The sequence below is a fragment of the Meleagris gallopavo genome, chromosome 6 (assembly GCF_000146605.3).
Source record: "Meleagris gallopavo isolate NT-WF06-2002-E0010 breed Aviagen turkey brand Nicholas breeding stock chromosome 6, Turkey_5.1, whole genome shotgun sequence".
Taxonomy (NCBI): Eukaryota; Metazoa; Chordata; class Aves; order Galliformes; family Phasianidae; genus Meleagris; species Meleagris gallopavo.
Window position 1 is genome coordinate 38,096,656 of NC_015016.2, and position 17,637 is coordinate 38,114,292.

At 40.2% G+C, this 17,637-nt stretch overlaps 1 protein-coding gene across 3 annotated transcripts in view; it reads left to right on the forward strand.

Annotated features, from left to right (window-relative positions):
• Window positions 1-17,637, forward strand: part of RBMS3 (RNA binding motif single stranded interacting protein 3) — a 600,418-nt gene that overhangs the window by 343,070 nt on the left and 239,711 nt on the right. For all 3 annotated transcript variants that reach the window (XM_031553946.1, XM_031553947.1, XM_019616531.2), the window contains one exon: window positions 1,766-1,857. In XM_031553946.1, coding sequence (XP_031409806.1) covers window positions 1,766-1,857 — 92 coding nt within the window. The remainder of the gene's footprint in view (window positions 1-1,765; window positions 1,858-17,637) is intronic.

Below are 17,637 nucleotides of genomic sequence, written 5' to 3' on the forward strand. Positions count from 1 at the left end.
TTCCTAATTTCTTTTTCATTTTCTTTTGCAAATAAGATTTAAGCCAACAACAACAAAAATCCATACGCACAAAATTATCTCATCATTGGTAATGCATACATACTCAAAGTAGTAGAGAGAGATGTTTATAACCTGGGGCAAGGTGATCGCAAGTACACACTCTCATGCACAGATGTGGCACACAGAGGAAGGCAATGAGGCCTCACATAAGGATGAAGAAAGGCTGGCAAGAGAAAAATGGATACAGCAGGAAAGCATATCTGTGGTTGCCTCCTGTATTATATGTATTGACATAGTAAATGGAGATGTCTGCAAAGGAGCTGTGATACTATAAATATGCTTGTGCTAATATTATTAAAGCTTTCAGGCAGTTCAGCTTCAAGCATTCGGCTTCCAGGGGAGAGGTGGAGTCCAGACGTGGCTTGGCTGAGCAGCATGTGCCTACCTGTGTCTCAATTGCTTAGTGGGATGTAGGCTCATGTTTTCAAAGGGTTCCCTGGATGGATTGTGAAATCCATGCAGCTGCTTGGTGAGATTTTTAAGTCTTCTGAAGTCTGCTGAAAGCTTTATGTGCAAGACTTAAGTACCGTTAAGTGCTTAGAAGTTGTTGAAAATTCATTTTGTGTCCTCTTTGCCCATCTTTGTGTCACTAGGTAAACAAAAATACTTCAGGGCTGATGTCCAGTAGGGGCTCAACAGCACTAGTCCTTCTGCTTGAGCATGCCAGTCTTCCTTGGGTAGGAAAGAAATGGGGAGGGATACAGTGAGGGAAGAAAAGAAGATAGGAGTGGTTAATAAACTGAACTACTTCAAATACTGACATAGTAAAGCCACTTAAAAGCAGACGACCATTTCTTACCAATCGCAGACAGCCACTTCTCATCAATCTGTCAGATGCACCTTCTCTAAGTTAATGCTAAACAAATGTTCTGAAGCAGCTCTTGGTGGGGGCCAGGCCTTCGTTCCAGGTGATGAGGTGAAAGGAATGGAGTATGAGCAGGCTGTGGTTATCCTACTATCTTCTGCAGCTATCTGGTGGATGCTGGCCCAGCACAGGTTCAGAGGTTTCCTGAGTGCTCCCACCTGCTGGAGGTCTGCTGAGTGCTCCCTGCCCCACACACCAGGCTCCAACTGGTTGTGGAAACCTAAGACCCTCCTTGTACAAAGCTTCATCCTTGTCTGGTTAAAGGAACAGGGAAGGAGGGCTGTTTTTTCATGATCTAAACCACTGCAAGCTCTAGATTTCTGTAAGTTTTCTATAAGGGCACATTTGTGCAGAGACTATTTCTACGTGAACTTGTATCGCAAAATGGATGCAGGCAGCAACATGAAGTGGGGACAGCTGCCCAGCATGGAGATTGTGGCTGCTCACCTGGGCAGGTGGCAAGGATTGTGCCTCTTCTTCTGGAAGAAATAGGGCAAGAACCCACTGCACCAGAGCTCTGAAGAGAAGGTGTCCCACTTTCCTATCAGGACAGACAAAGGGCTGCCATTTGTCCCCTATCCTACACATCTTGCTTCCCTTTGAAGCCTCAAGTCATTGCACTTCTTTAGATCCTATTAGGTCAGGAAAGGACTAATTGGTTCTAAAGAAGGCAGGAGGAAAGCCAAGAGAAACAGGAGTGTGATGGCTGCTGCTGGTGAAAGTGCTACCAGAAAACTTTGACACAATGTGAGAGAAGGAAAGGTCTTCCTTAAGCAATTAAATCTTGATCTATGTGCAGCTCATGGCTAACGATAATATGTATTTATTGTTTATTTTTAGGTTACGGTTTTGTAGATTTTGACAGCCCGGCAGCAGCGCAGAAAGCAGTAGCATCTCTCAAAGCAAATGGCGTGCAAGCGCAGATGGCAAAGGTAAGAGCAACTGTGTAATTACTAGTTTATCTGAGCTGTGTGTCATGTCTGAGCTGTGAGATTTCCAAGAATTCGTTTTTTTCCTGGTTTCTGTAGGCTTTTGGATTGTGTATTTCATTGTTTCGTCCTTTGGTTCCAGTGCCTTGTTTGCCCTGTGATCTGTGTTCTCCAAGGGCCATGTCCTATGCGAGAATCTATTCTGATTCCCAATTTCCAACTCCCTTGGAGTAGAGCTATTAGGTCCAGAGCACTGAAGTGGCAGAGACCTGGCAATGCCTATGCTGGCTCACTGGGAAGGAATTAAGTAGTTGTCTTCATTGGGCTCCTTTGCCTTGGAATGTGCATTCCTCTCTTATGTGCCTGGTAGGTCTATAAAGGACAGAAGTCTCAGTTTGGCTTCTCCTGTACCTTTATTTTAAGCGTATAAATAGAATTGTACAAGATTTTCTGAAAGAATATTTGCTAGAGATTGCCTGAAGGTCACTGGCATGTGTTGTTCGGAGAGGCTGCAGGAGCTGTGCTTTGCATTTTGTAGCAAGCATCCAGCAAGGTGAAATACCCTGGTTCTGGAAACATCCTTTGTCCACAAGCAAAGGGGCTGCGGGGGTTATGGGAAATGATTATCATGTGCTCCGGCTGCTGCCTTTCCAAAGGCATAATCATGTGTCTTTGGGCTCTAGAGTGTGTCGGCTGATGAAAATAGCCTCAGCTTTGTACTTTCGAAGTGCCTTGTCTTAGAATCACTAAAAGCTCTAAGTATTGCCTGAGCTTGTCTCTGCAGAAATGACCTAGAGTCTTGAACAGTAAAAACAAATGGGTAATATGAAAACAGAGACAAATCAACTAATAAATAATCACAACGCATCAACATTTCAATTTAAAGGAGTACTGGTGATTTAAGCCTTTACTTTTCAACAATATCATACTAAAAACATATTTTTCTTAAAAAAAGAAAAAAAAGAAAAAAGAAAAAAAGAAACAAAACCCTTTGTGGTAAAGGGGATTCTTTTACCCTATACTGAACTACGCACACAATGCCATAAAATAACTGGGTATGATCCATGTATTTCTGTTTAACAGTGCCCCAGATTACACGCTAAGCTTTTTCATAGAATCATAGAATAATTAAGGTTGGAAAAGACCTCCAAGGTCATCTAGTCCAACTGTCTACCTACCACCAATATTACCCTACACTAAACCATGTCCCTTAGTACTGCATCTACACGTTTCTTGAACACCTCCAAGGGTGGTGACCTGGGCAGCTCGTTCCAATGCCTCACTGCTCTTTTGGAGAAGTTTTCCTAATATCCTGCTTGAACCTTCCTGGCACAGCTTGAGGCCATTCCCTGTAGTTGTATCGCTGTTACCCAGGAGAAGAGGCTGACCCCCACTCACCACAACCTCTTTTCAGGGAGTAGTAGAGGGCAATAAGGTTTTCCCTGAGCCTCTTCTTCTCCAGACTGAAAATGTCTGGAGAAGACTGAACAAGTCTGGAGAAGTTCCCTCAGATGCTCCTCATAAAACTTCTGCTCCAGACCCTTTTACAGCTTCATTGCTCATCTCTGGACATGTTCCAGGGCCTCAATGTCTTTTTATAGTAAAGAGCCCATAACTGAACACAGTATCTGTGGTGCAGCCTCTCCAGAGCTGAGTACAGGAGAACAATCACCTCCCTGGTCCTGGTGGCTTCACTATTTCTGATACAAGCCAGGATGCCATTGGCCTTTTTGGCCACCTGGGCACACCGCTGGCTCATGTTCAGCTAAGTGTCAACCAACATCCCCAGGTCCTTTTCCTCGGCACAGCCTTGAGCCTGTAGTGATGCATGGGGTTGCTGTGACCAAGGTGCAGGACCGGCACTTGCTCTCTTTGAACTTCATCCCATTGGCCTCAGCCCAGCTATCCGTCCTGTCCAGATCCCTCTGCAGGGGCTTTCTACCCCAAGGCAGATTGACACTTCCTCCCATCTTGGTATCATCTACAACCTTATCGAGATTATACTCATTCCCCCCATTCAGGCGATTAATAAAGATATTAAGCAGGTCAGGCTCTAATACCAACTGAGTGGTTGCCAGCTGGATTTAACTCTTTTCACTGCCATTCTTTGGGCCTGGCCCTCCAGCCCATTCTTTACCCACCAAAGATTGTACCTGTCCAAGCCATGGGCTGCCAGCTTCTCTAGGAGGATGCTGTAGGAGACAGTGTCAACGGCTTTGTTGAAGACCAGGTAGACTATGTCAATAGCCTTTCCTTCTTCCACCAGGTAGATCACCTGGTTATAGAAGGAGATGAGGCTGGTCAGGCAGGACCTGCCTTTCATGAGCCCATACTGGCTGGACCTATTCCCCAGTTGTCCCGTACATGCCATGTGATCTCACTCAAGATCATCTGTTCCATAACCTTACCTGGCACTGAGGTCAGGCTAACAGGCCTGTAGTTCTCCCGATACTTCTTTCAGCTCTTCTGATAGATAGGAGTCCCACTGGGAAGACTCACATCCTCTAAAACCTCTCTGATTGACCAGGAACACAGACAGATGGTTGAAATTGGCTTGGGATTCACCTCCAGCAGCTCCCTCAGCACCCTCAGGTAGATCTCACTTGGCCCCATAGACTTGTGACAGTCCAGATGAAGTAGAAGGTCTCTAACTGCCTCCACCTGAATCATGGGGGTTTTATTCTCCTCCCCACTCCAGACTTCCAGGTCAGGAGGTGGTTTATTAGCTTTTAGTTTTTATTGACAGGTGGTGATAAAAAGGATATTCTCTAAATGGATAAAAGATGGCAAGATGAAGAATGTGAACACCTACTAAGGATTGTGCTATTTTTTTTTTCTCAGATATACTGAATCTCCTTGTTAAAATACAGGCAATTTGATGAGTTAGTCAAGCTCAAAAAGGAGTCAAAAAGAAACCAAAGACAGGAAATACGTTTTATGCTTCCAGTTGATCTCAAATAGTTGTTTCTGAGGGGGACAAAAATTATAACTACAGAAATATGTAAAGTTGTGGGTTTAAAATTAGAGATGTTCAGTGTAAGATTAAAAAATAAACTTATATTCAATATTCTGAGGTGTCAACAACATTAGGACATATCTGTTGTGATTCAGAACAGTGAGCACTTGCATATGTGGAAGTACTGAAACCTAAATGTGACTTAAAATGCTATTTTGGAAGGCTTAGTGTTTTGGGAGCTAACCTCTGAGTCTGATGTTTTCAGAGTGGGAAGACCTGGACCAGCCACTGAGGTTTGTTTTCTGGGGGTTCTGTGACTGGAGCCATTTGTGATTTTGAGGAGGCTGGCATGTATACTTCTTGTTTGCATAAGGATGGCTGTATTTTTAATATTTAGCTATGGTGCCTGGAATCTGAGATAGGCCCTTTATAGCGTGTTTGATAATTCAGGATAAATATACAACTGACTTTTCCTATCTCTGAAAAAATCAGAAACTATTTAGAAAAACGGATTCAACAGAAACTGAGACAGCTTTACACAAAGTACCTCACATTGCTGAGAAGTCAGGAGCTTGGGAAAGCAAGTCTATCTGGAGAAACATGTTAGCTTTTGCAGGTGTTGGAAGCCAAGTTGCGTAACAGGATTGAAAGACAACACTACCTGCCAGTGTGTGAATTAACAGTGGGTGCTCAAAGAGCTCTGAAAAAAAGAGGTGGAAGAAGAATTTAGCGTGAATTTCTGGAAATTTATCCAGAGCAGTTTTGTTCTGACAACTGTTTAAATTAGTAGTAAGTGGTGTCAGTCTCATGAAAAAACTCAAAGTGTGAAGAAATTACAAAACGTTTGCATGCTATTCCTTTGCAAAACAGTCAAAGTTCTTTATTTTCTCTTCTACATTCCAAAACAGGGGAACTGCCCTGGCACAGGGGCCAGGGAAAAGACAGAAGTCTATGCTCAGTGAATGTCAAAAATCTTAGTTCAGACATGAATGCTTTTGAATGAAGGTGAACAAGGTGTTGGCCAGCTTTTCTTTGCACTGGCCTTCTCTAGTAGCGAGGAAAAGTATACTGAAATGTCGGCGTATTCTGTGATGTTTTCCTGGAGAGAGATCTTGCTCGGAAAGAGAAGTTCTTTCTCAGTTTTAACACAATATAGTTTTTCTCTTAGAAATCCAGGAATCTTATTTAAAAAACAAAAAGCAGAACTGAACCCCCACCCATGCTGGCTAACAGAAGTATCTTGTGGATACTTGAGTAAAATATGCTCATTTTATTGATGTTTAAATACAGCCACCTCCCTCATTTTTATAGCATTTGGACATCCTTTTGGCTGATTTTGTTTCAGTGCTGCCTCTGGAAGAAGGTTAAACTCTGGTGGATTGATGCTCCAAGTCCCATCTCTGTTGGAAAACTCGTCCTGTCAAGGCTAATACTTGCTGTAACCCTATGCAGGGAAAAACACCATTAAACGTGTTTGAATCTCTCATTTTGTTCTCTTGGATGCTGTTCAGCCTGGTGCAAAGCAGACAGGAAAGGATTCAGTAGAAGAAGAACAGCAGTGCTATGCTTGCAGAGGTGAGCAGGAGCCTGTGGATGGCTGCCCATCTAGTGGGATGGGGACAATCCCAGCCTCCTGCCATCAGATCTAGGCTCTCTTAAACATATGCTCTCTCTTTTCCTCTTTGGTTTTCCCTCACGTAAATACTCAATGCAGATTTTGACTACTTCCACTCTCTTACATCCAGTGACTTTCCTCTAAGTTCTCCATCATTAGCAAAAATCCTTACAACACTTTGATTTATTGAAAAAAAAAAAATAATAATAATAATAATAATGGTATGGAGCTGCTGACTGATAGTTTCCTGTCTACCTTACTTCATACATGTTTTTGGTCATCTTTGGAATCAGTTCAAACATGGAGATTCATTGTGTGTGAGTGTACTTGTCTGGGCTAATAAGTGTCCTGGTGATTTTTTCGGTTTTTATTTTCATGCTGAAAATGTCGCAATTGATATGCAACTAGGTAGTCTTGTAGGAATAGTTGATTTATTTCTCTCTTTGCATTTGGAACCACAAAAACACAACACTGAAAAGATGGTGCTTGTGTGCATGATCTATGCATCATTTTCATTTTTTCTGTATGCTTATTTCAGGCATTTTCTTGAAAAATGTTACAGACGGAACATGGAAAATTAATTAGGAGAATCTTAGTAGTAAGTGAGTTGGCTTATACTAGTAGAGTATGAAAAACTTGTTAATGAAATCTGTATGCACATTTATTTTTGGCATTTGCAATTGTCCTGAAGAGCCCTTTGCAGTGTATTCGTAGTGAGACTTCCAAATCTGCTTTGTTGGTAAGCTTTTAAGTCTGAATTTGCCTATTAAGAGAAGCTAGTTCTCTAAATAACTTTGAGGATCTGAACTTCTGTCAGTGCTGAAAGTGGCATACAGTGCTATCGTAAGATTGGTCTATATTGCACATACGCTTCTGGGATCTCACTACGATCTTTTATTTGCAGTTCTAGTCTGTTGTAAAGGCCATGCAAAGTGGAAGTTCCAGCAAAGACAGGTTCTTGCAAAGAGCATGTAATGGCTTCTTGTATAATGGCTACCTAGCAGCTGATTATCAAAAAAAGTTTTTTTAATCATGTTATTATGATATTGTCTTCTCTGGGTTTTGCTTTTTATATGTAATACTGCCTTTAGATATCCTCATTACCTGTGTCAGGAATGTGAACATTGAGGAAGTATTTAATCAGCACTGGTCGTTGTCTAAATCCAAGAAACATTTATTGGCTACTCTGATGCAATAATTGCCATACAGAGTGTATGCCACACAACCTAGATCTGACAAGGCTGTGTCAATAGACTCTGACAGGTTTTGTTCATTGAGAGAAATACAGGATATAATTTTGCTTCTTGTGTGAAATTTTTCTCATCTCTCCATCATGCAGAAGCTTAAACACAGGGAGCAATCACAATTGAGTTGAAATGTGAAAGGGAAACTTTTCCCACAGAACAGAGCCAAGTATAAAAGCTTGTGAAAGGAGCAGAGAGCTGGCTGCTCTAGAGTTAAATAGACAGTTTGTCTCCAAGGAAAAGGAAATCCCACAGAAGAATCTGGCACAACCCAGTGTGTCTGTGAGGAGTGCTCCGCTGTGAATGCTCCTTGCTGTCTTGCTAAAGCGTTTACTGTCTCACCCTGTACTTGTGCACAGTGTGTGTCCAATGCTGAGCTGAATCAATAACAAGCCTGGGTTAAATTACAATGAAAAATTATAGCTGGGAACACGTGAAAGGTGGTTAGGTTCAGATTTGTAAATTAGAGATGCCAGTGCCTCTCTTTTGTTTCCTTTCTTTAAGCAAGTCAGCCACGCCAACAGAGCTCTTTCTAAGCAATAACCAGATGCCCAGCAAAGCTGTAACATCCTCATCCTCTTACCTGTTTATCTGTGGTGTTGTTTTGCAAGAGCTGCCTTTCACTCTTCTAAAGGAGAGCAATAGTTTTCTTGCTGGAGTTGCTCCTTAGGTAGTGTTTTTATCTTTCATTCTTTAAAGAATAGTGGTTGAGGAAGACAAAGGAGTTGTGGAGATGCTAAATTATTTGTTTGTCATAGGTTTTATAGATTTTGTTTTGTTTTTAAGGAAAATGTGCTTTTCCAAACCCAGATATTTTTGTGAGATGGAACGTTTAATTCGGGAATGAAATCATAGATGTGCTATAGCAAAGTGCTAACTTTAAGTTCTAGAAAATCTGAAGCAGCAAATGATTTGGTCTTTTGAGCTTTCTAACAGTTAAGGCTAAAGTAGTGAGCAGCTTTGTAAGCAGCATCTAATGTGATGGATTGAGATGATAGTGGAGATACACGATCCTAATGGGAAGACTTCATAATCTTGTCTAGCCTAAAAAAAAAAGCCGTGCTCCATCTGAGAACTTTCTGGTAGCTTATGATACCGTTCCTGTTTTTTGATATTCACAAGCAAACATGGAGTGCATTAGCTGGAGCCATTCTTGAAAAAAGAATTTCAAGTAATCCTGAGGGTATTAAAATCCAAGTGCCCTTTCACACACGTGTGTATTTCTCCTGAAATGATGTAGGTCACTGTGAAGAGGATATTCATAGGCAATGCTTGTACCACATCTGCCAAATTTATACACAAAAATTTCTTCGGAGGTTTTCAGAAGTGCTTAACTTAGCATAATTCTACTCTCCTGGAAGTGAATGGGACTTTGCTGTTGATTAATGGAAAGGAATTAGGTCAGTGCTATGTTCCTTTGTTCCTAAAAATCTTAGCTCAGCACCTTTCTTAACCACTTAAGTTAGCTTAGAAAAATTTTATGGCACGTATAATCATGTTTCTTCTCTACCTATCACCTCAAACAGACCTTGGCATGGCATTTTACTTCCCTATTCAAGTGCTGCTTTAGTTTCTAGATTGACTTGATTTTTTCATACTGTAACTTCGTCTAAGATTAAAACATTCCTCTGCCTTTGAAAATTGCAATGTAAATAATCAGTAAATATATCCATTTCTATGCTCCTAATGCCCTGCACCACAGAACATGCTGGTAAGTGAAAGACGTAGCCAGCATTTAGGCTAAAGAACACTGGAATTACTGGGTTCTTTTCGGGTTATGAACTTCAGCCAAACAAGAATTGGCCTTTTTTCATAAACACACATTGTTCTTGACTTTCCTCTGACTTGGAACAGATTTGAATTGGTAATAATACTGCTGAAATCCACAGAGCTTTGGCAGTTAAAGCTAGAAAGAAGAATGGGGCTCCCTATCTTTAGCAGTCACATAGCTATACATCTTGAAAGCTCTTACGCACTCTTTGCAAAACCTTTATGTTTACAGAACAGGAAATCTGAGTCTTGCAAATGAGTTAAACACTGGAGTCAGATTAATTCGTTTTTCCCTCCATACTCAGGAAACTCCGAATGCCCCGTGGAGGAGTTATCTGACCACAACTATGCAGCCTGGGAATCTGCAGCTCAGGCTGAGAAACTATGTTCTAAATTCAGTAGGCACGTCTTTACTCACCAGGAAAAAGCCAGTCCACAGCAAAATGATCAAAAAAACTGTGGTTTTAGAAATATTACTGTGGTAGAAAATGTACGTAGACTTTCTTTTAGTGACATATCATTTAATTATATTCTTCTGTAACTCAGCATGAGGATGATGCTTTTGTAAGTTGAGAAACAAAACATCATTGTATCTAGCATGCTTCCTCAGGAGGAGGAGGTGATTCACGTGACCATGAGTGGGAGGATACATGCATGTATTCTGGGATCCCGCTTAGTTCTGGGCTGAGACAACAAAGCAATGCAATTTCTGTTAAAATTAAGCCACTTGTGGGTAGTTTTTGTTTGATTTGGAAAACAGGTGTGTAAACTTCAGTAGCATTTCTTTGTGAGTGCTATATGACAGTTCATCAGCCTGGAAATAGACAGATGTGTTTTCTGCCAGTAAACTCAAATCTACTACTAATGCACACAGATATTCCCAGCGCACATGTGCACCCCCCTCTGAATATCTAAAAGTTACAGTATCAGTGAATACTCTGCTTGTTTTTTCCTTATTAATTAATGCCTCTTATTCAATTGTCATGTCTGAGTGACTGGGCTGTAATCTGAATAAATTTAGGTTTATATGCAATTTTCTTCACTAACGAATGATAATTTTTACCACTGGGAAAAAAAAACCTTCTATTTTTCCATTGTATAAAATTATCAGATTAAGCTCTCCTCGTGAAACATGCAACAAACTGAGTCATGATGACAGATAATTTCATTTTTTCAATCCTTGGACTTTCCTTTTATTTATTTATGCTCAGAAAAGGAAGTAATGACAAAATGAAGGCCCAAATTCTATTTGCAGTCACATTAGTCTGACTTTGGAGTCATCACCATAAATATACATGATGAAGAATGTAAAACAGGCCATATTGGGTCAGAACAGTGGTCTGTCTAACAACAGATTTACTTTCTGATAGCACGCGAGAGCACTTGCCAACAGAGGAGTAAAAGAAGCAGGCAAGTATTTGAGGATACTTACCCAGAATGTCCTTTGAGCTTCCAGAAATTTGTGGTTTAGAGTTTCCTGAGCTTGTATTTCATAACTCATCAGTCTTCCCTGCCTCCAAATGAAGAATTTCTCCCCGTTTTCTTGATTTAAAATGTTGGCAGCACAGCATGTATGTAGCCATAAGAAATTCTTCAGTACAACTGAAGGCGTCTCCTTTGCTTAACTTAACCTGCAATGCTGATTCCATTGGTTGCCTGTTAATTCTTGTATTGAAAGAGACAGAAGGCTCTTGTTCACTATGAATCTTTTTTTGTGCCACTTAGGATTTTATAGCACATGATCATAGCTTCCCTTAATCCTTGTTCTTTTTGTACTTTTATGAAAGATGCGCCAGCATGTGCATGCGTAAATAAGGATGCAGTACTTAGAGCAGAGGTCCAGTTGCTAAGTAATGAACATGAAGCACGGTAAAGTGTGTTTTGTAATGTCAAAGCATAGCTGATAGATACAAGGCTTAGAGGTCATTCCATATTGAAAGGCTGGCCAATAAAGAATGTACATTTTAAGTATGAAGACATTTTCAATGTCATGTTAAGAGAAAGTGGATGCACACACACCTCATTCCATATCTGCATGTAAGTGAGGCATTAGAAATGACTGCCTTTAATTCTAGGTTTATTTGATCTCAATTTTCCTGGAATGTTGGTGTTCAGGACATCAACTTGGTGTTTCTCATATTGCCGAAAAGCACCTGAGACTAATGGAATCACTGGGTCAATATCTGGCCAATCCTGACATGAGATGTGGGGATATTAGCTTTGCTGGTCACTGCTGTAGGTACTCCCATCTGTTCTACCTTGCACTTTTCGCAACATTATCAGTGATCTGCGGCAGATGCCTTTACATCTAAGAGGAGGAAAGGAGTGCAGCAGAATCACATTGTGTAGATGAATCTGTATTTAAGAAGTGTGTATTAATGCTTTTCTGCTTTCTCTAGTGCTCAGGGAGGAAGATGACCTTTTGTTTGTTGAGAGGCAGAGCCATGATCCAAAATAGTAGATATGTGGAAAATACTAGGTATTGCTCATTTCTCTAGCTGACTAAGAAGAGGAGTCTTTGTTTGCATCCCAAGGTAGCCTAAGCAAGATTATGTCCTGGGGACCTCTGGGAGATTTACATCTACCAAAGCCACTCCTTCCACTGCAGGTTATCTCATAACATAGCAGTCTCATAAACTGTGGAAAGCAGTGAAAAATTTAATGACAGCAGCTGTTCTGTAAATGCATTTTTAGTTGGAAACACTGAACCTCCCACAGGTAAATACAGCATTAGAATGTTGGGATTTTTTAATAGTATTTGATAGGATGCAAATTTTTCCGTATGTTAAAATGGATAAATCTGTGCTTATTATGAGTGACAGAAAGTTGCAGTGTGTATGTCCAATAACTAACACTTTTCAGTCAACCTCACACTTGATAATTTTATCAAGACCCTTCCCAAAAAAAGAGAAATACTGAAGAAATGGAGTATGGGTTGTTTCGTTTCTAAAGTCAGAAAATATGGGAGTTGAGCTAGATAAGGCCTGGTGCTAGAAAACTCAAGTTTGAATTCCTCAGAACAAGTGGATGTATATTCCAGGTCCTGTCATTGAAATCTATGCCTCAGACATAATTTTTGCATGCACTTAAATCATTTAAGTTCTTAAATGATGCTGGTGATAGGCAAAGAAGATACCTCAAAAAAAGGCTTCCTCATCTTCAAAGGCTATAGTTGCTATCCCACTCAGTTAATACGCATTGCTTTTTCAGTGCGATATCACAGTTTTCTCCCTCTTTATATAGATGCATGTTTTTTTAATGTATGCAAGCATTGTTGATACATACGAAAGTAACTGTATTTGTATAACTGTATGCACATAGTTATTGATGATGATTTCAAAATATTCCAGAGGAATTTCTATAGTGTATCGCAATTCTCTTGAGTAGCAAAAAGTATTAGAATAGTATTTTTATGGTAAGTATTGGTGGTGTCTGACTATTTAATAGTAATTCTTCTGAGTACTGGAAATAAAATGCTGTGTGCTTTTTAGGAATGTGCTGTAGAAATAGGAGGGAAATTGGTGGTAAATTAAATGTTGCTCACATTCAGGCAATATTTTTTTTACCTGTCAGCAAAAACTGGTGAAAACCAAAACAACAACAAAATTGGAAAGTCTGAGATGAGATTTAGTGATTTACTGTCTGCTTTAACCGTGCTTATGTCTTGAAGGAGTGCTACACAGCACCAGGTTTTTCAGGTAACTTATTTGTCCATTTTGCATAAAATATTATGATCCCACCATTTATCTAAATTGTTTTGTAGTCACTTTCTCCGATGATAACCTACTGTAGAAAACCAGGATTATTGTTTATATAGCACTGTTCAATTATAGCAATGCAGTCTAAAGCAGCATGCGGAAGGAGGGGTCTTCACAGTGTCTTAACGTCCAAAATAACTTTTCCCATATTTAAAAACTTTACCAGTGAAAAGTCACCTCTAATAGCAGCATGTCTGAATTCATGTCAGACCTCATTCTTACTCCTCTGCACATATTTCACATGGTAAAGTCATGATTTGAGTAAAGGCTTTACAGCAGATCCAAACCATTTCAAGTTCTTTCCATGGCAGGGTCACGAGGATCTCACTGCCCTCTCTCCTGTGGCTGCTGAGCCTGCAGTAGTGAAAATATTTCTTTTTCAGAATAAAAATTTCATGGGCTGAAATACCTAATGGCTCTCTTTTGTGTGATCCGTTTTCTAATTCTTCTTGAACTTAGGTTTTCTATGTTGAAAAGGAATGTTGGATGCCGACTCTTCTTTGCTTTGCTTGAAGTTCAAATAAATGGTTTCATTTCACATGATTGCATTATTGCATGCTATTCACTTCTCTTGAGTATATAAGTAATGTACAGATTGGCTTGCAGGAGTGCGCTGAAGAGGCCAGGCATCTTACCATCAGTCAGCAATTACATTAGTTTCCAGTGCTCCTCTCTGCACTCATGTAAGCCTCTGTTGTACTGGCTCTTTGATCGCAAGGCATCTGGGCAGCATGATGCACGCTCCTCTAAAGGATGCTGTCTGACACAGTAACAACTGTACCACTTTCCTCCCAGGAGAGTCATCTACTATCTTATCCCTTATAATGGATTTTACTAGAGGTTTTTCATTCCTTTGATCGAGAATCTTTTGAATTCATGGTAGCTGAGACCTGAAATGCTTTGTACTGGGATGACAGCCTCTCACAAAACATCATGCCCATGTCACCTGGTCTTAACAGTCCAGTAGATCTCATCAAGTATAGAGTGATACCTGTAAATACTATTTATTGCCCATTTGCTGATATTTCTTTGATAACTGTCAAGACTTTCACTTAATAGTATGGAAAGTTTTCATAATGATCTTTGCTTTCACAGATGTCTTTACTTCTATATCGTCCTCCATTGTTCCCATGTTAGTACAGTCCTTTAACTTTTCTACTTCTGTTGATACAAAAGAAGTATTTGCAAAGCACAAGCATATCCCATTTGCATCCTGCCTTTTGCTCTTGTAAATTCACTATATTCGTTTTAGGGCACTCCTACACAATTCTCAGTGTCTCACTGTGGTTTCATTAATTTGGAATTTGAGCAGGTTTGCATCTGAACATTGCACATGGTGAGTAAAGCAAAGCGATGTTTCTAGGAGAGATCAGTTCTTCCCGATTCCACTGACTATGCCTTTTCCACTTTCTATCTTTCTTGAATGTGGTTGAGCAGAGCTGTACACTGTTTTTTAGAGAGGGTCTCTGTAGTGTTATGCTACCATCTTTCAGTTGGGAAGTACCTTGCCTAATGGATGTTTTTTACTCCTTAATGGTCTACTGAAAACCAGTATTTTTAAAGCTAAATTCTGAATTTAGCAAGTGTAAAAATTGCATTATTTTGTTTGTTGAAGTGTTATATTCTGTTTGTTCTCTTAAATGCTAGAATGCTTTATAAGGTTTTGAGTGAAATGCAGATGTTCTATTTTACAAGCACAAGTTTTAAAGCGACCCTCCTAAGATATGCAAGTGGTCATGGCTGAAGTTGCATTATTTGGCTTTAAAAATAAGATTATATCTACTGTCTGGCTGTTGTTTAACATTAAAAATATGATAGTTCAGTTTCTTGAGCTGTGCCAGAGAATTCTTGCCCAGTGCCGTGACGTTTATTTTCTATCTGTGTATAATTCCAAAAACATCATAAGTATAATAGGAGATTTAGGAGCTATCAGTTAAAAATATGTATTTCTAAAGTTCAAATGCTTTCTATAAGCAGCACTTGATAAAGAAAATTGGAAATGAGAGAATGCCAGTAGACAAGTCACTGACATGTTATTAGTTATTGATATTTTTGTTCTAAACAAAAGTTACCTCAAGCATGATAAAATCTCAAATCCTTTAAGAAATGTGACTTAGGTTCAGTGGAGTTGGTGGGTTTTATTTTATTACCTTTAAAATTATTTTAAAAACACACCTTGTATTATCTATGCAGGTATTTCACTGCTAAAAAGTTTTAACATGAAGAAAGAAGGGTGAGAAATGTAGACCTGAGTTATAAATACAGTCTCTGTAAGAAGCACACAAGTATTTTATCCCTTCTATTTTCACTTTTTTTTCTTCAGAATTACTGTTCATGTAAATATTACGAAGAAAAAACCTTGAGACATGCAAAACTTACTACGAGAGTTATCTACCCTGCTAAAATTGGCACTCTTGAGAGATGCGTTTTTGAAATATGTTTGTGTCTAATAATTCTTGCAGACAGCTATGAAATTTTGCTGTCCAAATATAATATCCATATGACAGATACATGTACAAATATTTTTTCAAGGAATCAATTTCAGTTGTTTTAAGACAGGACTGTTTAAAGAACTTGATTTTTGTGAGCAGGAGCACAAATATGAAGTTTGGTGATTTAGATAACCCTCAGACTTATTTGTACTACCACTTATAGAATCAGAATCATAGAGTAGTTTAGGTTGGAAAAGACCCTAAAGATCATCTAGTTACAATCCCCTGCCTTGGGCAGGGTTGCCACCAACTAGATCAGGTTGTCCAGGGCCCCATCTAACCTAACTTTGAATGCCTCCAGGGTTGGGGCATCAATATCCAGTGCCTCACCATTCTCTGAGTAAAGAATTTCCACCAAACATCTAACCTGAATCTCCTCTCCTTTAGTTAAAGCCATTCTTCTGTGTCTTATCACTAACAGACCGCATAAAAAGTTGTTCTCTCTCCTGTTTATAAGATTCTCTCTGGTACTGAAAAACCACAAAGAGGCATCCCTGGTGCCTTCTATTCTCTAGTTTGACCAAGCCCTGCTTCCTCATGAGAGGTGCTCGAGTCCTCTGATCATCTTCATATCATTCCTCTGGACGTGCCCCAACAGCTCTACAAATTTCTTGCATTGGAGGCCCCAGGATTGAATGTAGTTCTCCAGATGGGTCTTCAAGAAGGCAGAGTAGAAGGGGCTCAAACACCTCCCTCTCCCTGCTGGCCGCCCTTCTTTTGGTGCAAGCTTGGGTACAGTTGGCCTTCCAGGCTACAAGCACACACTGCTGACTCATGTCCAGCTTTTTATCTACCAGGACCCCCAAGTCTTTATCCTGCTCTCAAGGAGTTCATTTCTTAGTCTGTATGTATACTTCAGATTGCCACGAGCCAAGTGCAACACCCTGCACTTCCCCATGTTGATCCTCATTAGGTTACTATGAGCCTATTTTTTGAGTGTGTCCAGGTCCCTTTGTATGGCATTTCTTCCTTCTGTTGTATCAACTGCACCACTTAGCTTGCTGTCATTAGCAAACTTGCTGAGGCTGAGCTTGATCTCACTGTCTATGTCATAGATAAAGATGTTGAAGTGTACTGGTCCTAAGATTGACCACTTGGGAACACTCACTTGTGACTGGCCTTCACCTGGACATAGAATTATTGACCACAGTCCTCTGCCTGCCATTGTCCAACCAATTCTTTATCCAGAGAATAGCCGAGCCTTCAAATCCATCTCTCTCCAATTTAGAGATAAGGATGGGGTGCAGGACCATGTCACAGGCCTTGAACATGTCCAGGCAGAAAAAAATCAGAAAACATCAGAAAACACGAGTTGTTTTACTGATTCTGTCACTTCACTGCAGAAGGCCACCAGATTTGTCAGGCATGATCTGCCCTTGGTGAAGCCATGCTGACTGCCTTGCATCACCTCCTCTTCTTGAATGTGCCCTAACATCTCTTCCAGGAGGATCTGTTCTATGATCTTGCCAGGAAAAGATGTGAGTCTCACTGGCCTATAGTACCCTAGGTCTTCCTTTCTCCCAAAAGATGATCTTTTGCTTTTTCTGGTCACTGGAGACTTTGCCTGAGAGCTGTGACTTTTCAAAATATGATGGAGAATGGCTTAGTAACCACATCAGCCTGTTCCTTAAGGACCCTGAGATGTACGTCAGCCAGCCCCATAGACTTGTACGCATTCAGTCTCATGAAGCAGTTTCTGACTTGCTCCACTCTTACCATGGGAGGGATATTGCTTCCCTCATAGCATCCCCTAGAGTTTCAGACATGAGAGGTGTGAGATGCCTGACTAGCAGGGAAGACCAAGGCAAAGAACTTCTTGAGTACTCCAGCTTTCTATGTATCTGTGGAAGCCAGTTTTCCCTTCTCATTTATCAGAGAGGATACATTCTTCTTTGTTTGTCTCTTCTGACCAATATACCTGTAGAACCTTTTCTTCTTCTTCTTTTTT